At 44.1% G+C, this 22031-nt stretch overlaps 2 protein-coding genes across 2 annotated transcripts; both read right to left on the reverse strand.

Moving 5' to 3' along the window:
* Nucleotides 1-1028: 1028 nt before the first annotated feature.
* Nucleotides 1029-4935, reverse strand: cldn23l (claudin 23-like). Its single transcript, XM_058615975.1, has 3 exons — nucleotides 4568-4935; nucleotides 3497-3551; nucleotides 1029-3399 (listed from the first exon to the last, which is right to left on the reverse strand). Exon 3 carries the CDS (start codon nucleotides 3143-3145, stop codon nucleotides 2393-2395), a length of 753 nt encoding a protein of 250 aa, XP_058471958.1. The 5' UTR covers nucleotides 3146-3399; nucleotides 3497-3551; nucleotides 4568-4935; the 3' UTR covers nucleotides 1029-2392.
* Nucleotides 4936-6879: 1944 nt separating this feature from the next.
* Nucleotides 6880-14963, reverse strand: grhl3 (grainyhead-like transcription factor 3). Its single transcript, XM_058615962.1, has 15 exons — nucleotides 14793-14963; nucleotides 13230-13404; nucleotides 13063-13127; nucleotides 12013-12280; nucleotides 11659-11898; nucleotides 10971-11082; nucleotides 10760-10854; nucleotides 10132-10290; nucleotides 9960-10035; nucleotides 9730-9851; nucleotides 8892-8917; nucleotides 8708-8793; nucleotides 8533-8618; nucleotides 8336-8400; nucleotides 6880-7150 (listed from the first exon to the last, which is right to left on the reverse strand). Exons 1-15 carry the CDS (start codon nucleotides 14807-14809, stop codon nucleotides 7033-7035), a joined length of 1710 nt encoding a protein of 569 aa, XP_058471945.1. The 5' UTR covers nucleotides 14810-14963; the 3' UTR covers nucleotides 6880-7032.
* Nucleotides 14964-22031: the final 7068 nt, after the last annotated feature.

A 22031-nucleotide genomic window follows, 5' to 3' on the forward strand; every position in this document is an offset into this window, starting at 1 on the left:
GATGTCACAGGTACAAAAGCCAGATTTGATAGTGAAGATTCCTTGTCACCATTACCATTTCTAAAGGTGTGAACAAACGTAAAAACATTCCGCTTTTCTTTCACATCTGTAACAAAAGAGGTGAACGCATGCGTCTGGGTTGTGAACCCTGAACTCTGAACTCTGGACAAAAGCGCAACTCTTAACCAGCGGAGCTAACGGGGACAACGTAAATAATATTTTATAAAACAGAAGCTGCGGGTCACGGGATTTTGCTCATACCTGATCTAAAGGATTAGGGAATCTCTCCTTTGTAGTTTGGCAAACAGCATCTTGCATAGGGCCCCCACAAAGCTAGAAACGGCCCTGCTCAGTTCTCACAGAGATGTGCGCGCAGTTTGGGGTCAGAAAACACACTCGTACCATTAACTTGTACAACAGTCCAACACATAAGACGCCCACTTGTAGCGTAGTCGGCTACGTATATACGTACACATACTGTACGTATATGAGACCTATGCTGCCTAAAGTTATGTTGTGGACATAGCTAGCTTGTTTGCTAGCTAGCGAGCTAGCGCGTTTGACAAGTACACATGGTGTGCTAAAAACGTTCCTTGTAAGAGTTAGCGAGATAGCTGGCCACTTGCTAATATCTTCTACCCAATCTTTTATGGTAGCTGGGTCAGGTAGACTATTGCCGTCGGCTAGTAGCCTACTATAGGTTTTGTTTGCGGTCCTTAATCGGCAACGAAAGAACATATTCAGAATGATTCGGTGGAGGACCGTGGACATACATGCTCTTCGCTTATCTGTTGCGACGTTTTCTGACCCCAAACTGCGCGCGCATTCTCGCTAGGCTTGGGGTGTTTGTCTACTACGAAAGGGTCTAGTGCAACATGTCGGTTCAAGAGAAGTCACGGCAGCTGTTGCGATCAGGCCTCTTATACTGGACCAATCAGCTCTGAGGATCCACCATCACTCACACACACTCACACACTTGTCATTCAATCAAACATGAACACCTGCAACCCAGTGGTATATTTTTTTTTTAAGGTATTTTATTGAATGCAGAACACACCACCACACGTGAACACACTAAAACAGTATAAGAACAGACAGAGTCACCCACAAATAAAACGACTCGTGTAATAAAGTGTGACGTACTTATCATACAAACATTTACCGTGACTGAAGAGATGCGCTGATCTGAATACAAAATATTAGAAAGCAGACTGCACATCATTTTTGGCGAACACTATCTAGGAATGCCGAAATATAGAGAACCATGAACCTCACAAGTATACATTCACAACATTTTTTATTTTTACAACATCATCTGCTTATTGAAATGTAAAACTAGCTCCTTAATCCATTTGAAGCCCTAACATGATGTAAACAACTGCTACCCTTGCGCTTCGTCACTCGCCGCATGAACACAAAGTCACGCTTCACAGTTTTGCTCGGAAAATACAAACAACGCCGCCGTGTCTCTCGCTAACAGTGCAAAGGCATGGCTACAAATGAGAAAAAAAAAAGGCAGCACAGAGAGATCACGTTTCATTCACCACACGTTGGACTTGAAGGCAGCTTGAACTTGAACTCCTGTCAAACCACGGCGATCTGAGTGAATCTATTAAAAAGTCTTTGTGCTCCGTGATTCATCACTTTGGATTTTTCACGCTCCCAAATGATGCTTCTGTCCGTGTCAAGAGACAATTCCTTCCGTCGTGTTCATACTTGACATAAATTCCATCGATCAGGTGACGTTCTGGGGCTCACCGTCATTTTTAGTTGACTAATTTCATTAAGTGGCAGATTGATTAGCTGAGTCATGGGGGAGCGACTTCAGGAGCATGTCTACATTTGTGCATCTTGTTGTATACAAGGTTTTTCATGTATCGTAGACTTTATAAAACAACGGACGTCGTCTTCTGGTTGCGGAACTAATTGCGGTTGAAATTCACAGACTTCACCTTCACGCAGGCACCTGTTGGACATAACTAGCTGCCAACTGGCATGCTCTTATTTGTGTGACGTTCTTCATCATCCAATTTTCTCTGGTTTCCTCCCACAGTCCAAAAACATGCAGATTTGGGGGTTAGGCAAATTGCACACTCTTAATTGACCATAGGTGTGAGTGTGGGAGTGGATGGTTGTTTGGCCCTGTGACGGACCGGCGATCCGTCCAGGGTGTTCTTAGCCTTTCGCCCCCCACCCTGCGACCCCCCTCTGGAGGGTAAAGCGTGAGAAGATGCACAGATGGGCTCATCATTTTTACAAAATCATTTGAAAAGTGGGCACATTTTCTCATAGACATAGCGTTTCATAGAGTCGCCCCCTGGTGGTGACCTCCTACACCCTGGGCTTCACTTTTCCAACCAGAAGACCACGTCTACATTGTTACGTAAAGTCTCTAGTAAGTGACATCGTATATATCCGTGTCCCGCTTGTTGGTTATCCGTCGACATGAAGGACACGCGAGACAGACGGGTAGGTCCGGGCAGGACGGGCAGGTCAGGCATTTTGGTTTTTTGAAGCTAAACAGCAGGGCGCCACCGCCCAGCACCTGTAAACATGAACCCAGCCACCCGAAGTACAGCGAGCCGGCTGGATGCAGGCTGAGGTGCGGGAACCTGTGGCCATGGATGCCGCCGTGGCTTGGACCCGCCATCCCCAGTCTTTCAAGGTTGTGCGTGTACACCCCGAGGGCAGTCAAGCTCAGCAGTCCGGACAGCACCACCAGGAGGCCACCTGTTGCTGCGACACCTCTCAGGGGAAGATCCGTCCAGCATCGGACCCCAATACAGGCCAGCACAATACCGGTGCCGCACAGGAACAAGGAGGTCAGGATCAAACCTTGGGCTTGACGAACCCGCGGGTCTCTCTGGTACGGACCTGACACAGACCAGCACTGTTTGAGCTCAGAGTGCTCCACTTGCAGGCAGCTCTCCCAAAGTCCATCGGAGCGCACTAACAGCAGAGCCTCCACTGACTTCACCCCCATCCTTTGACTTTTGACGCCTGGCCGCAGAAGTGACCCCAACCCTGTCGTGCCCAGTCGCGTCTGTCCCTCCCTCCACTGAGGAGTGATGGCGGCAGTGAAGACAAGGACCAGTCCCAAAGGGGAGAACACAATCCCCATCACCATGGAGGCTGGAGTGTGCATCACAGCCCTGGTTGTTTTTTTGTTTTTTTAACTCTCAACAAAACAGTACCTGTGCTCAATGTGCATTCCTTGTCAGTCGTCGCTCTCAGAATAGTGTCGATTTATGCCAAAGGAAAAATAGACAATGCAACTGTGACGATGAGAAAAAATATCTTCCTTTGTTTCTCACATTGAAGAAAGGTCCAGTCACGATTGTCTGAGGGAGACGCTGCTGATTCAACTGTCTGCAAGCAAGCAGAGGAGCCTCAAATGTCCTGAAAACATGCACATATCAAATATTAGCAACAGCAAAATAAATAAATAAATTACAAAGATAAGAAGAATTCAAGGCTTAGAAAAGTTCATCATTACCTGTTCGCTGAATCTCTCCTGCCTCCTGTAGCTGAAGACGATTCAGTCTGGGTGTCTAATAGTGAAATAGAAAACAAACAGAAAAAAAAAGACTCAAAAATGGGTGGAGAGGAGAAGCACGTCACACTGAAGTGATGGAGACATGGAGACAAACGGAGGTGTCGAGTGGAGCAGAGACACTGCATCCAAACAGCTGGAGAAGGAGCCTCTGCCTCGACTCTGCTCCAGTGCAGGACAGAAAAAGCCTGAAATCTCGATGCTGCTCTCTGTTGCTAGGATACGATAACGTCTTGACACAATAAGGTGTGTGTGTGTGTGTGTGTATCCCCTTCTCATACTCCCCTTGTGCCCAAAAGCAGGATGGCATACTGATGTCTGCTTCTGCCTCAGGAGCGATGGCCACATACGACCTTGGAGGAATTCAAAATGAGTTATAAAATGACGTTTGTGGCTTCTGTATTGCCAGAGAGAGTCAGTGTCGCGTGTGGAGGGGGAACAAGTGGAAGACCCACTACCTGTGTGCGACATATCGAGGTTGGAAATGTAGGATCCAGCTCATATGAGTGAAAATGTCACTGCAGACACACAATATATATATATATATATATACTTATATTATGTATATATGATAAATTAGAGAAGACATACATGTCCAGATGTTCTCATCATAGACGTCCCTGATGGAGTAAATGACATGGTTTTATTGACATGATGGGATGACACAAGGACATGGGAGCCACGGCTGAAATGCAAGTAACGCGGCAGGTGAACAACTGCCACCACAACTCGCTCTGCGCTTTCCTCACTTCACTTGGATCGATATCAAGCGCCACACCTGTCAGGTCCATTGTCATGGGGGCGGTGATATATTGTAAATGCAAAGACTTCTCAGGGTTTGCGTGTGTCAGTGCAGAAATGGCAGGAATGAGCAGCATCTGCAGGGGGTGCAGCACTGGAGAGGCTGGCTGTGAATTGGCTGAATGATGAACATATTGAAGAGTATGAATAGGCTCCACACTTTCTCTCTCTCTCACACACACACTCATTTATATGCCCACTCAAACTACTTACCATTAATGAGGGCTTGTGTGTTTCTCACTGCAGATCTGTGGCCGCGTCTCTGCTCCTGTCTGAATGGTTAACGTGTTGTTTTTTCTCTCTCTCTCTCTCTCTTCACTCTGGGAGCAAATGGTGCAAACACGTCTCCATTTTTCTGGCTCTTTCCTCCTCTTCCTCCTCCTCCTCTTCTAGCTGCACTTCAGCGGTCTCCTCATCTATCTCTGCCATCTCATTTTCTCTGTCTCGACGTCTCTGTCTTGTGTTTGTGCCTGCGTCTCTGCCCTTTTCTCTCCTTGCTGCCTGCTTCTCTGTCTCACTGTGTGCGTGCCTGTGCGTCTCTCGTTGACTTGCAGAGGGAGGTCTGTGTTATATCCAGGACTGAGTGCCTCATGTCAGCAGAACCAAATAGGGAGAAGAAGCGACAAGCTTTTCTGTATATGCCAACACTTTGCTGTGCATGTGCTGCCTATTTTGGGGCATGCAGAACCAAAACATGAGTGTGTCGACATATGATTCTGCATATGAGAGAGAAAGAGAGAGAGAGACAATTCTCTTTAATGCTGTAAAGAGAGCAGATCCAATAGGCACTTCACCACAAAAGGCTAATTGTAATTGCACGCGCACACACATGCACATTATGGACATTGTTTTGACTAACATTCATATCCTGAATACTTATTATTCTAACCTTAACCATAACTACTACTGCCCTAATCCTAACTCTGACCCTAATCTCAACTAAACCCAACTTTGAAACATTTCATCACCTTAAAATGTACTCATTTACATTATGGGGACTGGATTTCTCTCCCCATAATGTGACTGTGTGAACAGATTTAGGTCCCCACAACATATGGAATACCAGGTACACACACACACACATGCATTTATTTTTGGTGAGGACACTCATAGATTTCCTGCCCCTAACCCTTACCATTACAACTAAATGTCTAACCCTAACCCTGACCCTAAAACCAGGTCTTAATCCTCAAAAAACTTATAAAGCCTAATAAAGTCACACACTCATACACAGGAGGGATCTCATCGTTATCATTTAAATTTCATCCTGGCAGAGCAGTGAATGGTAGATTTTCAAATACATAGCATTGTGTGTAAAAGACATGTCAACATGCACATGGTCAGTTTGTGACGTATGTACACGCTAAAGGATAAAGCGGTATAGGAAAATGGATGGACAGACAGACACACAGTAGGGATGCTCTCATTGCCGTAGCGACAGAGCAATTTCCAATATGCACTTCACTTCAGAAGGCTCATTTTAATTGCGTGCGCACACGGGCGCACTCTGGAGGCCTCGCTCATCATTATCATCCGTTTGTTTCATTTATGAATCATCCAGGCCGCCGCGGAGTGCATGGTCAACTTTTCAATCAGACTGTCACACATAATAAATGGAAAAACTCGAGAGTCCACAGAGGCTACTGTGCTTTTTTTTTTTTATTTTCATTAAAAAAAAGGGGTGGGGAGGGGGCAAGATTTGACTTAATACAACCAGAATTGCCATGGGATAACAATGAAATATTACAGGGATACATGTTCGCTTTGAAATGATGCGTAACGTACAAGGAGAAAAAAAAATTAAAAAAAATCCTACTACTTTAACACACAAACACACACATACTATGAAAGTCCTCTGGCGGGCCTCGGGGGGGGTTTTAGGGGTCTAAACCGCTCAGGAAATGCCCACAGCGTTGGGCTAAATGTCGGTCAACACTAACTCTTGTGTGGTTTTATGGGTAGAAATGTGTGACTTTTCTGAATGCAAGCCGGCATCGAGCTATTGTAGTCATGAAACTAACAGGAGCCTAAAGAGGAAGATACTTTTGGCAGTGAAAAAACATTGTGAGCAGGATGTCGGGGGTGAGTAAATGCACCGTTGGCTCTTGCAGAAGAAATGACGAGTACACTGAAAGCAGCAGGAAGAGCCACCTGTGAACATGCTGAAAATACACTGCGCCGACAATAACGCGCAGGGGTCTGTAAAATAAAAAAATAAAAGGAAATTGAAATACATAGCAATGTTTGGAAGAAAAAAAAAAATGGATTTCAAAATGCATATGGCTAGTTCATAAAACACTGTCATATTAAAATCTATTTACATTATATATGTACAGGGTGTTCATCATAAATGCTCTTACATTACAATATTAAATTCAAATAATAATAATAAAAAAAATTAAAAAGAAGTGGGGCAGGTGGTATTTACAAAAAACAAAAAATAAAAAAAAAATCAAGAAACGGTTTGACATTTTTATCTGAAATCCTCTCCTTGATCCACTTCTGTCTTTGGTTTTTTTTTTGGGGGGGGGGGGGGTCAGATCACAGCTTTCATTGTCTCTGATTGGGCAGTGCTTAAAGAGTATGGTTTTAAACTGGCAGCTGTGTTTCGCCCCCCCCCCCCCCCCCTTTTTTTTTTGTCTGTTCATCCTTCAATCGAGCGAGTGGCCGACTCGCTCTCATACTTCAACGAGGGTGACCTGGAACTGACCGGCGACGACCTCGGACATCTCAATGAGGAAGGCCGACTGGTTGGTGTAGTGTTGGATGATGTTGTCGTCCATGTTGACAAAGATCCTGAAGAAAAGCACATATATTAGTGGTGCACAGGAAGTTGGACAACCTGTTTGTGTTTCTGTAAAAACTCTACATGCAAATGTGATGTCTCTGGTGTGACAATTCACCAGGTTTCCTGTCAGCGATCAGTCATTTCTTTTTTTGAAAGGAAGCTTCTCAGAGAATATCTCCGGCATCAGTACAAGCAGTAAATCAGGTCACTCTCCTCCTCCTCCTCCTCCTCCTCCTCCTCCTCCTTCCCAGCACTAACACTAACCTGTACGGTCTTTAATGTCTGAACTAACTGCACGCATTCTGCCTGCAGGGATGGGACTGATTAAAGACAAGAGCCAAAGAGAGGAGGGAGGGAACTGCAAGGGGAATGCAACCCAACCTGTTAGCTTAGCTGCTCCCGGTGCAGCGATAGCTCCAGGCGAGCGGCAGAAGAATCACCTCAAGGTGTTTACACTTGTACGAAAATGAGAGGTGGGATTCTCGAGACGCCTGCTGACAATAACGAGACTTATCTCACAAGCGGTCTTTTCTCTGACACCTTTGAGAAAACGAAATCCGAAAGCACTGGATCGCACTGGCACTTTGGGTTTGGGGTTTTAAGCGTCTGAACTCGTCTGACCTTTGTCAGTGGTTGGCTCACCTGTCAGTCAGTGACAGCTCATTGGCGACGACATACAGCTACTGGCCCCAAACCTGACTCGTCTGTCGACATCATAAAACCCTCTGATGGCCCAATGAAACGAGTGTTATGAAGACACGTAAGTAACAGTGATCGCCCCGTGACTCATCTGCCGATCTTAAGACATGTTTTCTTCCTCCTCCAGTCACCTTTCTTTATTTTTGGAGGAGCCGCAATTAACAAATTCCATCAGGCCCGAGCCAAGCCAAGCAACCTACCCACCCGGTTTGTCAACGTCAGCTTCCTTAAAGGAGGATGAGATTAAAAACACAACCTAAGCCCTGAATTTATGCACATTGTCCGTGTCGAAATGTGTGCTTTAATAAAACTTTGTCTGAAGCCAAAAAAAACAACCCTTTTGTGTGTTTTTCCATTATTATTATTATTATTATTATTAATGAACCATTCTGAACTTTGTGTGCGAGGTGACTGTTTGTCGCACCAACGTGTGTCACTTTGTGTTACATTTCACGTGCATTTCGTGTCAAAAAAAACAAAACAAAAACACTCACCCTCTCTTGCATTTCTTGTAGATTTTCCCAATGGTGTCTTTTTGCACGCAATACTTTTGTGAAATCTGAGGAGGGAACACAAGACGACAGTTAGCATGACCCGCCGCTGAAAGACAGACGATACACATGAGAGATAGCGACGTACAGTGAACGTCTGAAATGCAGAGAGTATATGAAGTGGTGAAAATGACACTTACGGCTTCTCTTAGGCCCGACACCGTGGGCGAGCTGAGCATGAGCGCGTCGAACACTTCCTCAGCGCTTGTCCTCACATACAAGAGAACTAACAGGAGAGGGAATAAAAAGTTAGTAAAACATTTATTGGCTCATTAGTGATTGTTGTCAACTGGGCGTTTGAAATTCTCTAGCTACCTCTCTGTGGATCTTCTCTGCGGGCTTGCTTGCTTGGCGGGGAGCTGTTCTGGTCTCTGTCAGGGTACAACCTCTTCATTGAACTCCTGGAAGCACAACGTGAATGTTCAATGTTAGAGGATGAGCTCCTACGTAGCAACAAACGAATAACTTGCGACAGAAAGAATTGCAGACTCATGCTTACCTCTCGGTCTCGTCCATGGGAGCGGCCTGGAGAGACAGAGAAGAGGAGATCTGATTAGACACAACCCCACGGATGATGACATTGCTTAATGTCCCCACTTTCCGAGAATTATCTGCGCATAGCGCCTTCACAAATGGAATGTTATTGTGAGACGGCGTTTCCCATAACCACAACAGACCCACGTAAGAATGGACACTGATGGAGAGAGATAGGACCGTCCCGTGCTTTATCAGACCGGACAATCAAAGACTTTTTTTCCGCCTTCGTCAAAGTGCAGGCTGTTGGGCAATGTAGGACTTTTCAGCGTGTCCTTCTCTCTGTTCCACCCATTATAGTCAAATAAGTTCAACGATTGTTTAATCATTTAATGTCTCCCATGCAGACATCCCTCTACACCTATACTGTGGGAACATTGGCCTGTCTGAACAGCACACTCCCCTCTATTATTGCAAGTGTGCGTGTGTGTATGAGAGAAGCTGAGGACATGAGGGTGGTGCATACTGAACGTCAGGTGTCAGCGTGCCGCTGCACCAGGTGTGTGTGTGTTTTCGTGTGAGCCCCTATGGCTTAATCTCAGTGTCTGTAGCTGTAGCGGCTTGCACTGGTGCCTGGTTTCGACTCCAATTAGTAAGACGGGGCTCTTCACATCACTTTCACTGACACCGTCCCCTCCACCTCTTTCCCAGCCCACTACATACTTTCCCACAGTTTCTTTCCCTCCCCCCCGCCTCCAACTCTCTCGTGCCTGTCCTGTTGCCTGCAGGAACACGGAGGGAAGGGGGGGGCGGGGGAAGAGAGACGCCAGGAGTAATGAACTTGAAGTGAGAGGGGCTCCTACCATGCGCTGTAAACTGGAGAGGTGTGTTTCTGGGATGAAGAGGACGGGCTGGGTTATGTGGTCGTCCAGACTCTGGAAGAAGGTACAGTCACTGCCCATGGAGCTGCTCACTAAAGACTTGGCTGAGGGGGAAAAAAAAAAGCAAAAGCAGAGGAGGGCCAATATTAGAATTGGATGGATAAAAGATGGATTTCTTTTATTGAAAACAAGCTTTCATTGACAACACTCACCGTTCAGCTCATTCATGTTCTTTCCCCTCCTCTTGCTCCTTTTCCTCTCCTCGTCACGCATCTTCCTCTCAGCACCCTGGAGACAACGCACGAACATGGTTAACAACAATGACTTTGACTAAAAAAAGGACGACAAATTGAAATGTGTATTAAACTGAAGCCGGCAACGCACCTTATCACAGAAGATCTTGACCTGACAGGCGGCTCTGTGGATGAGCTGGTTGGTGCCCGAGCTGAAGTCGTACGTGTCGATTTGCAGGTTCAGAGGCAGACCTTTCACTCCCTTCTGGGCTGAGAAGTCTGTGCTCAGAGAGTTGATGCCAATGTACACCTTAAGAATAAAAAAGAGGGAAGAATGGAGTCAGGATGCCATTAGGATTTCCGAGCCGTGACACCCGGTGTGTTGCAACACATAATGTCATAATGACAGGTTTGCAGAGACGAATGCCAGTGAAAACAAATGTGGCATTCACAATGGGATGGCGTGTTTTTAAAGCTCTGGATATAAAAAAAAAAAGAGCTGTCTTGCTGTTCTTTCTGTCTAGAAAAAGACACTTCTACATGTTTAGTTTAGAGCAAAATATTAGGGAAATGTTGGCCCCACTTTGGGATGCAGCAAAGCTTGCATAAGCCATTGTGGCCCTTGCCCACGGTGGTGAAAGGAGCCTTGTGGCTAAACACGTATCCAGGATTACTCCCCTCCCTCCTCAGCCACTCCTCACTCCCTTTTCTACCTTTTCCTCCTCTCTTCAGAGAACTGCCCTTCACTCATTTGTGTGACGGGAAGAAGGTGTATTTACCTTGGCTTCTTCACTGGGATTCCATACAAAGGAGAGTGCGTTGAAAGCCACCTCTTCTATGTCACTAATGCCACTGAACACTTCTTTGTAGTCTGCTGTAAAAGACAAAAAAAAAACAAAAACATGTTTAAAATCTTTTTTTTTAATGCATTTTATTCTTGGGGATTCTACTCAGATATCTCATGGATAGGCACACGTGAGAAAAACATACCGATGTCGATGACCCGCTGCTTGACGGTGGGTTGCCGCGCGTGCCAGTGATTCCAAAAGCGCAGCTGCATCTCTGGGCTCTTGTCATTCTCGAACACAGCCATCACGACAGTCTGCGGAGGACGGGAAAAAGCAGAGAATTAGTCGTACATTCATTTGACTGAACGTGCACTTCTTCGCCCGACCGCGCTTCATTCATCACTCCAAATCCCCCTTTTCTCTTCACGTTGTCATCACTTATTTGCCATGAGCTGCCGTGTGTTTGTGTGTTTTCTTATCCTCTGATTCACTTGACAAAGAAAACGGTTGTCGCCTCTGCTAACCCTTTAACCACACCACACCTTCACCCCCTTCCTTGTCCGCTCCTCTTTTGTTCCACTGTGAGCTCGAGCTGAGCTCCGCTGCACTCTGGCCTCTTTATACCACTGTACGAATAAATTACACAGGGCAGGACACGGTAATTTTAATGGAACCACCCCAGTGTGCTGGGTGTCTGTGGGGAATTAGTCACAGGGGAGCTGGCTCCAAGGGTGGCACAAATAAATAGGAAGGCTTGGCTTGGTAGTATGCAAAGTATTTTTTGTATTTGTGAGACTGCGAAAAATTATTTTTCTTACGTAATGTATTATGCAGCAAAACCCAAAAAAACACAACCTCTGGAGAATAGCTCGTACGGGACTATGACTCACTTTGACTTTGTTGGCAGTGAGGCAAGCGCTGCTGTCCACTCCCTGCAGAGTGATGGGGTAGAACTGGCCCTTGTTCAGGTAGACCATGGGCAGCTCACTGGACTTGTAAGCGGAGGCTAGAGGAGCTCCCAGGGAGAACTGGAACTCGTTCCTATACCTATCCGCGGGAGAGCCGGTGTACGAGCCCGAATAGACGGGGCTGGATGTGTCCTCGGGGAAGGGATCACTGTAGGGGAGAGTCTGACATTCACACAAAGATATGTTGTTATTAACAGAAAGTGTGGGGGGGCGGAGGGATCCAAAGATGCACAGGAGTCAGGGCTCAGCTTTCCAATATAAAGGCATAAAAGTTACCTCATTGCTGGGGTCGGGGAAAGCGCCCGTCTCCGGCCACTTCTGCAGCAGTGAGTCGAAGATGATGTTGAGCTCCTGTTTGTCATAAGTGTCGGCCACCACACTGGTCAGGGTGGTGTAAGTGTCTGAGGTGGTGGGAACGGCGATGGGCATGGAGACGTTTGGCTTCGATCCCAACACATCCTGAGGATGACTGGGGACGTTCTCGGAGAGGATCTTCATGACGTTGGCGGACGCCTCCAGTGACGCAAGCTCATTGGTCGAATTCCTGCAAAAGGGGGGACAAGGAGATACGTGGGGGGGGGGGGGGGGGGGAAGAGAAAGGTGATTAATTACGAGGTCAGCATGATTCAGTGGCTCTGTGCACCGTGACGAATCAACCATGAATAATACAGAAGCCTGCAGACAGTCTGTGCAAACGTAAACGCACACCGGCCCTCAGCACACACAGCCACTGTGAGGCAGAAGAGAAAGACAAGGGTTTGAGCCTGGGCGGGAACTATTTGTCTCTTAATCCGGCTTTTTTTCTTCTCCGTGTTTGAGTTTCTCTGTTCAAAATATTTGCGGGGACAACACTGCGCCCCCAGCAATGGCCATTTCTCACCCACCTAGGAAGTAGCAGTAGGAATAAGGAGCTCAGCAATGGGTGGACAACAAGCGTCTGTTCGCCTTGTTGTGAAACACTTGAAGCAAGCCAGAGGTAATGATAGAGAGAGGATAGATGGATGGATGGAAGGACCGGAGAGGCAGACAATGATTCCTGTGACTGTGTTTGACTTTAGGATTACCCACACACCTGTTAATGACCTCCCACAGCCCTGCCTTTCTCTTTCAGTGTTATTGACTCCCTTTAGTACATTTAATCTCGTGATAACGGGGGATGAGATGGAAACAAAAGGAAGGACTTTTATTTCTGGAATATATATAATAAAACCTAGTGGAAATTATTATTTTCTAATGATCTATGCCTATAATTTATAGATTTGGGGCGTTTAACAGTCACTGTGTGAAAATGCACGTAACAACATTGATAGAGTCTTTGAAACAGACCTTTCTGTCATCTTGTTGATGTTACTGCCACGGTTGCAGGAGGAAATCTTGTGCTCTTTCTGGCTCTGGAAAAACATAAAAGTGTAATTAAAAGGTGATATTTATGTTTTCATTCTCCAGATTGGAGTATAATTGACTCTGGTTTTCTCACTGGTAACAATTCTAACCTTGCACTGTTCATAAAGCATGGTTAACGCTGCCAGGTCATCCCCTGGGTGGAGTCTGGGTTTGGAGTGGTTCAGCTCAGGGACGGGACTCTCCAGGTAGGACCAGGAGTCCATGTTGTAGTTGGAGTAATGGTTGTAGTTGAAATTCTCGCTCTGAAAAACCAGTCCCAGAGTCCTGCACGGAGGAGGAAAAAGAGGGTTAGACTGATGTTTTGGCAATATATATAAAAAAAAGAAGAATACAGACATAGGAAATTCAAATCCATTATTGAAAGTGTTTTACGTTCATGCCTGTTTGACACACACAAGTGGACAATGCAAGAGCGAGCTGCAGCAGCCGAGCCTTGGAGCACTGTACATACTTGCCCCCGAGCGCCGTTGGGGTTTCGATTGCAAAACCACAAAGCTGAGTAACATCCCTAAGGAGAAGTGGTGTCAGAAACCTTGAGAGGAAAGACAGTGGCCACCCACCAACCCACATTCACGCACACATACCTAGTGTTTTGTGTTTTCCAGTATTGTGAAGGGAGAGTAAACTACATTCCTGAGTGTAGTATTAGCGCGCCTTATTTGCATAGATCTCAGAAGAGGTGACGAGATTTTCTTACTAAACAAACAGAAACCCACAGGTGGGGAGCTCCGGTTTTAGATATCACTTGAAAACGAGCAAATAAATAAAAGCCAGGGATTGTGAGGATTGGATTTGTTTGGTGAGACTCTTGGATTGTCAATATCCTGTCTACTGCAAGAAACTTCCCTTTTTTTTTTTTTTCGGAGTTTGTCTTGAAGTAGCTAATGATCAAACAGTGAGTTTGTTCTGGATAAACAGTTAATTAGATCTGCTGACAGAGGTAGAAGGGGAAAAAAAAAAAAAAAAAAGCCTTAAGAGGAATCCACGGGTTTCTCACAGGGATTAATGAAGAGCCCAGGGATGCATCCAAACACAGCAGGAGTGGAAATGCACATTTTAACCTTTTAACTTTTGCATCTATGTCTGTCTCATACACCTGCTCTGAGATGCACCTGTCTCTCCTTCTCACACTCAAAAAAAACAACACACCATTAGTCACTCTCCATTTCTCCCTAAAACCAGTAAAAGTGCATATGTTTTTACACAGGATCAGACTGGGGGGGGGCGGGGGGGGCTCGTGTCTTGGGTTTCGCCATTATGTAATTCAATGCATTACATGCTGCCATTGCCCTCCGTCTCTGTCCAACACCTCAAGAGGAGATTCTTATTTCCCGGTCTCCCTTTGTGCTCCGTGGCCTCAAGGTGAGTGACAACACAAGCCGAAACAGAACCACTAAAATGTGTGTGTGTGTGTGTTAAACCCATACCTATCAATTTCCCCTGCAAAACATCCCCTTTTTTAAAAACTGGGATCTTTCACATGGGGGTCTCATTGCAGCAAGCAAGGGGAGGGGGGGGGGGGTTGTCCAGTCCCCCCAGACTGAGATCTAACTTAAAACACACATCCAAACATTTACCTGAGCCAGGTAAGAGGAAAATAAAAATCCAAATGGAGCACAAAAAGAAAGATAATATTCCTTGGCAGTACTTACTCAGTCTCTTTGGTCATGTCTCCAGTCCGAGTGAGCTGGAATAGATTCCTTTTTAATTTCAGCTCTTCACTGTTCCCCTCTGCGCTTCTCTCTCGGTCTGTCGGTGCGTCCGTCAGTCTAGTCAAGCAGAGCAGTGACACACAGGTGAGTCAAGTGTTGTGATTCCCTCTGAGCGGAGCCCAGATTTATTTCATGCCTGCACAGTTTCCCTCTCTCCTCTGATTGGCTGAGGAGAGCTGAGAAAACAGGTGTCTGATAGGACAGGTGTAGAACTATTAACTCTTCCCATGCTGGAGAGAAACTGCCTTGCATGTGTATGAGCGAGAGCACTTTGCAAGACAATCCCAGACAGGAGTACTTTGAATCTCGTGATTGTGGCGGATAAAGACGATCCCGGAGGTGTGAAATGTTCGGTAATGAGAATGAGAAAAAGGCAGGAGAGGTGTGGGGCTAAGCTTTAACATGTTAATAGTTTTCCAGTATCATTTTTCACTCTCCCCTTCATTTCCATGTCATACACAGGTTTTGGTCTCATTATGCTGGAGGGGATCAGGGGTGCAGATATTGGATGTTGCTGTTTAAACTGCTGAGGAAAAGTGAAGCCCAGTTTAAGTGGAAAACTTTATGAGTTTTTAATTATATATATATTACATACATAAATATATATATATATATATATATATATATTATATTATATATTATATATTATAATATTGTTATCCAGTTAAAAATGGTGACACTACACACACTTGTACACTCTTATTTATATTTTTCATCTGATCAGATGTCATTACTCTTTAACACACACTGTTATGTGAGGTTTAAAAAAAAAAAAGCAATTGGATTCTGCACTTAGTAAAGTATCTGACACTTTCCTTCATGACACTGAATCAGACTTACTTATTGTATAAAATAAGGTTTGTTTATGTGTTTGATATACTTCTGCAAGTGTGGCTGATTGAACTATACACTATTTAATACTTTCCTAAAAAGGAATTACAATTAAATGTAATAACTAGCGCTGAAACAATTAATCGATTCATCGATTATTAACTAAATTAATTAAAAACTATTTTGATAATCGGTTGGAAGTTTTTTTTTAATTTTATAAAACAATTTCTGATTGTTTAAGCTTCTTAAATGTGAGCATTTTCTTAATTTCTTTGCTCTGGATAATAAATAACTCATTAAAAGTGAATCATTTTGGTTTGTGGAGAAAACAAGACATTTGAGAACATCATCATTTCCAGGTTTGACGGACACCGGTCAACATTTTTTAAGGTTTTCTGAACCAAACGATTAATCGAGAAAAATAATCGACGGATGAATCGATTGCAGCTCTAGTAATAACGTACAGGTGGGATTTTATTTCAGCCAAACAGGTTATGGAACGAACTCATTTACACAATGTACAACACACATGTATTGTGATTATGAGGTGAAGCGCTAACTTTCACTATCACTTACCGGTGAAACGCGCGCTTCCTTATAACGCTCAGTGCTTATTCTACTGGGAGCAATGAGACGTGGTCCTCATGTCAGTAATTGACATTATCTGCCTCCCACACACTGGGAGAGACACACACACACACACACACACAGAGAGAGAGTGAGAGAGAGTAAGGTGTGTGTATAATTTTATGTGGCTGTTTATCTGTACATTTGTGTGTGTGTGTGTGCTGCTGTAACCTGAGGGGATATGGCATGGAAACACATTGGGTGCGTGCTGTGCAGCCTGCCCACACACTCACACACGCTCACGTACACATGCACATAAGTCCTGAGGGCGAACTCAAAAGAGAAAGAAGACTTTGTGATTATGACTCAACGCCATGTTCGCGGTTGTACTGTTCATTAAATACATTCCAAACTAAAAAATCTTGGTGCCCATAACCCCAGCAACACCCCCCTGAGTTGCTAAATGTGTGTGAGGCTCAGTGGATGAGCCTCTGTCTCACTTTCAACGGCTCGTGTGGCATGAGAACGACCCCTTTGGTCTCCGGTTTCTTCTCTCACCGAGCCTTTGTGACATGTTCTCTGTGTGTCCCTCATTAGTGCAGAAAAGATTAACACATCAAAACGTGAAGCCCCTTTATTCTCACTTTTATCCACCACTCTCTCTCTCACTGCAGTTTAACTTCACGAATCATCTGAACATCAGCTACACACGCTGAAAAAAAAAACGTACCGCAACCGCAGACAACTTAACCATCGATATCGACAAATTTGAAGCGTGTTATTTGTGTTTTGTCAAAGGATAAGTTGTAAAGTTCAAGATTGCCATTTGATTTTAATATGTTTGTATGACTTTTAGATATCATTCGATGTATTATTCATTTAATATAGGACATTTTGTTTGGAAACAGGAGATGAAGGAGATGTTACTGTCAATGAAACTGGCAACATCAGGATTTAATAAATGTGACAAATGTAAATGTAAATAACGTCAGTTATATACGATATATTAAAGTGACAAGTGGTATTTATTAAATTTATGTCACTTTACTCCTGGATATTTTGTACTGTGGTTGCTGGTGTGTTTTAGATTTTTTTATTGCTAGTCTTGCCTATATTTGAATATTCTCTTCCTTTCATGTGTTTTAGGGCAGATCCAATAATCAGTTTCAGGGCAGATGCAAAAATTCATCTCTCGTATTCTATGATTCATATGCTATGACTGTCCCTGTCATAATTATTGTGTGATTGTTCCATTGTTGTTGTAGCACATTTGACCAAGAAAAAAAGAAATCCCTGTGGCTACAATACACTTATTTTTGATTTGAAGTTGAGCTCGCAACCTGGCAAGTCCAGGTCAGGTGTCTGATTATTTCAGTGGCTCCACAGAAACCTGACAAGCTAAGATGGATGGACATCAAGCGACAAGCCTTTCATGCCTTGAAACTCACATATGAAGTAGGAAACCGAGATCCAAGTGTCCTGGTGCGTTGTGTGACTGCTTGTGTGTACGTTCATGTGTGCCTGCCCTGCACCCATGCATGGTCACATACAAACAGACGTCAGTGCCGGCTCTACGCACCAATGCACTCTCTTATCACCTCTCTCCTCCCACTCCGTATCTCTCTTTCTTCTTTCCCTGTCTCCAACAAACTCTTCCTTTCACCTGGGGTTTCCTGTTCGTCCCTTTCCCTCTACGACCGGTTTGCCAGCGAGTCTCATCCTACAACTGTGGCGTTCTCAACGCAGGACTTAACCAGGGTAGATCCTGCAGAGTCACGGAGGTGAAGAGAGCAACCAATAATGGAAGGCAAGTCTTTTGTCCTGTGGCCGATCCCTCACATCATTTAACACTCACAACACATATCTCTCCATCTCCTTCGCTTTAATCTCTCTATCTGCTCCAGTGCCTGGTTTGTCATGGAGGAATGTGTGCTGAGGGCTGACAGAGATATCAGGAGCCTCGGGCATGTCGCTCTGCCGCTCACGCTGCGGAGCAAGTGGTGCACCTGTTACCGTAAAATCCCTGACATGTTTACTATAGCTGCACTGCTTCGCCTTTTCCAATAAATACCCCACTGTAGTCAGACAACAAGCCAATAGATATATGCAAATTCTCTTGACAGTAATTGGCTTCCCCAACATTATTATCACGTCATCAAATAAGCATCTGTCTATATTTTGCCTCTTGCATATTTTTTTATGCATGGCTGGCCCACACATAACACTGGACATCAGGATCTATGACACCACCAATGCTCTAATGTCAAATCTAATATTCTCTACATTCCCAGCAGCGAGGAACACCTGGAATTTAAATTTTTACTTGACATGGGAACTTCCTCCAGGCACCCTGAACATCAATTATTGTTGAAGAAAATGATCCTGTGCGCTTGCTGTTGAAACATCCCTCGCACAGTCTTTTTTTTTAAGCTGCACGATGAGCACTGACAGCGTTTTTTTTTATCATGCAGAAGCCTTTGACACATACGCATGCAAATCTCCTGCAGAGTGACGGTAATAAGCCATAAATCTATAGGTTTGTTAGATGAAGGAAAAAGCTAAAAGGTCAGTTAGCCATACATGTCACTTGCATGACTGTTGACAGCCTGAATCATACCAATTTTTTCCGTCAGTGATGTGCTGATATATACAGTATAAAGGCCTATAAATAATGTGAATCTGGAGACATTTGTTTCTAAATGCTGTGTTGACCTCTAAACTCTGTCAATGTTGAGTGTTTGCTATCCTCGGCCAGGTGCTTTGACCTCCTCCTACCTGTGATACCAAGGTGAATGGGGAGAACCCTTTAACAGAATGGTGCTGTCACTTTGTTTGGCCTGGACTAGAGAGGCTCCAAAAGTCTGGACACAATCTCTTCCCCACCACCGCCCACCCCATCAGCCCCACTCCTCTCCACTATTCCACCCATCAGCCAAGCGCCAGCCACTCCCAGAAACTCCACACTGCCCCGAGTCAGGGAATCAGGACTCGGGGGAGGGCTGTGAGGTGGGGGTTGGGGGTGGTGGTGTGTAAGAACAGGAGAAGAAAGGGTAAAATAGGAGCTGGTGTCAGTATGAAAGGATATGGCAGTGTCAGTATAAAAGGATATGGTAGGGGTTTTAACTGGGGATCTGACAGGAGGGAAGAGTTTTGGAGCTCTGCAGCCACTTTAGAGTTTCATCAGTTTGGAATTTGCACGTTGGCCGCCAAAGGTCAGAACACCTCATGCCGCCTGGGGCAGAGGTAACTGCAAAGGATTTTAATGCTCAGTAGAACTACATTTCTCTGAAACCCCGCTTGAGGGTAACTGTCGTGTCGCAAAGTAGTTTCCTGCATCATCATCCAGATCAAATAGTACAAAGAAGGCAAAGACCTTATTAGTGTTTGTCTTCAACTGAGAGCCGTTGTGTAAATTATGGAAATACAAGAACATCTCTACTGTCAGGGAGTTCATTTTTCGTCACAACAAAAGCTTTTTCAAGTCACCAAATACTTTACTCTGCAAAAACAGTCTTTTTTGTCATTCTTCAAATACAATGAGATGTACATGTAGTCCCATTCAGTGCAAACAGAGCAATTTAACTATCTTACTAAAACTCTACGGGATTATGGGAACTACAGAACTACGGTGGCCTTCGCGTGCCAGAAAGGATTGAATTTGCATGATATGGTTACACTTCAAAACATGAAGCGCCCGATAGAAACATAAATACGACAGCACAAGATGGTGATAAAACTCTTATTTTAAAGATATTTAAATAAAAAATAAAAAATTACAGGCTTATACAAACGGTATATTCATTTACTGCCAGTAAACCATCCTAAATGTAACAAGCAAATCAAGATTCTAAAGCACTTCACTTCTCATATGTATCTGTGTATGCATATTTCTCTTTCATTCTTGGGCCTGTAATGCATCTGAACTGGCCCACTGAGAAATGACCTGAAAAGTCTTTCTGAACAACTCAGAGAGGACACTCCTCAGGCTGTGTACTTTCATTATCTTGACATTACCTCTGCATCAATTCACACTGTCCTTCCAAAGCACAGCACGTTAGTGTTGTTTCGACAGTAAGACAGGCACGTAGGTTCTTTCCAAGCATTCGGCGAAGAAGCGTTTGTTTAGTCTGCTGATAATCTGTGGCGTGTTTGCATACACTAAGTCCTCTTTCACTTCTGTCTCAGACTATGTGTTTTGTTTTGGGAGCACTGGTATGAACACAGACCAATGAGGTGCTAAGACAGCAGCTTCTGTAGCATGCACTTCTGTACACTGCGTATAGCGGACATACTGTGGACGGACACACACACACACGTCCACAATCAATGCAAACTTTTCCACAAATGAAACCTCTTCAAAGGAGGTAACAGTCGCACAAAAAAAAACTGAGAGGTTGATACAGATTGGTGATAATCTTGCCCGATACACAAACCACATATCTGTATAACATTTCAGTTCTCGCCGCTCTGCCGTGTTGTCTAACACATTATCAAAGAAATGCCACACATACGGAAACGTCTGCCAACAAACAGGATCATCGAGATCTGAAGCAGAAGCGGCGGCAGCGGCATTGTTACAATTTCAATTTACCAGCTGAAAGTAGCACTAGTCTGACATTACAGATAATTGCTGAATGGTAATATTAGAGCTGTGAGACTTAAGTTTACATTTTACACAAATACTGTAGCAAAACACGGCACACGAAGGAACCCGATGGGTCAAAAATGTCACGACATGGCAGGTTAGGAAGCTGTTTGGATTCACACACACACACAGATGTGTGTGAATCCCCTTACTCTAACCTTAACCATCACAACTAAATGCCTAACCCCAACCTAAACTCAATTATAACCCTAACCATAAAAGAAAGTACTTTTGAGGGGTGACAGAATGTCAACACCAGCCAAAATGTCCTCACAAAGAACACACACACAAACTTGTATCTTAGTGAGAACACATCATAACCGTACCTATCACGACTAAATGCTTAACCTTAACCCTTCACTAAAATATAACCTAATCCTAATACTTACCCTAACCTTAAAACCAAGTCATAACCCATAAATAGCCCTGTTAAGGTGTGAGGACCAGCCAAAATGTCCTCACTTTCACAAAAAGTCTCTTCTTGGGACACTGCATTGATTTCCATTCATTTGGACAGGCTAACAAAAGCATCATCCTCAACCTTAAAGGAATACTTCACCGATTTGCATTTAGCTTTGTATTACTAGAATAGGAGTAGTATTTTTGAAAAATTGTGCTTCCCAACCTCAGTTTCCCCCTAAGTTGATAAATATCTTCATTCTTTTCTTTGTTACGTGCCCACCAGTGACACTTGGTCCTGTTAGCGTAATTGTTTGCAAAGATGGCGGACACTGTTTACATTCTCGAAATGAGGTCCAGTCCCCCTACGAGTGGGTCTAAAGTGCGGAATTAGTATTGCAGTTTCAAGCCTCGGATCAAGTGTCACTGGTGGGCACATAACAAAAAAAAGAATGAAGATATTAAGATATAAAAACAAGTAAATTAAATTTAATTAAATTCAATTAAATTCAATTAAATTCAAATATTAGCCCTAAACCTAACCAGTTCCTGGTTAAATATATATATATATATATATATATGTATATATGTATATATATATATATTTATATATACATACATATATATGTATATATATATATATATATATATATATATACATACACAGACACATGCACATGCATACACACACACTTGTAGTGTCTAAGCCGCAGATTGTGGTCCCACCCAAACAGAGA

Source organism: Solea solea, chromosome 18, assembly GCF_958295425.1.
Source record: "Solea solea chromosome 18, fSolSol10.1, whole genome shotgun sequence".
NCBI lineage: Eukaryota > Metazoa > Chordata > Actinopteri > Pleuronectiformes > Soleidae > Solea > Solea solea.

Bases quoted from the DNA above. Each gene is read 5' to 3' on its own strand.
- cldn23l (XM_058615975.1), bottom strand. From the start codon at position 3,145: ATGCACACTCCAGCCTCCATGGTGATGGGGATTGTGTTCTCCCCTTTG.
- grhl3 (XM_058615962.1), bottom strand. The intron at 12,281-13,062 runs GTCTGTTTCAAA...CCCCTTTTGCAG, and splicing joins ATCAACAAGATGACAGAAAG to GAATTCGACCAATGAGCTTG. The intron at 11,899-12,012 runs GTAACTTTTATG...TGTGAATGTCAG, and splicing joins TCCCCGACCCCAGCAATGAG to ACTCTCCCCTACAGTGATCC.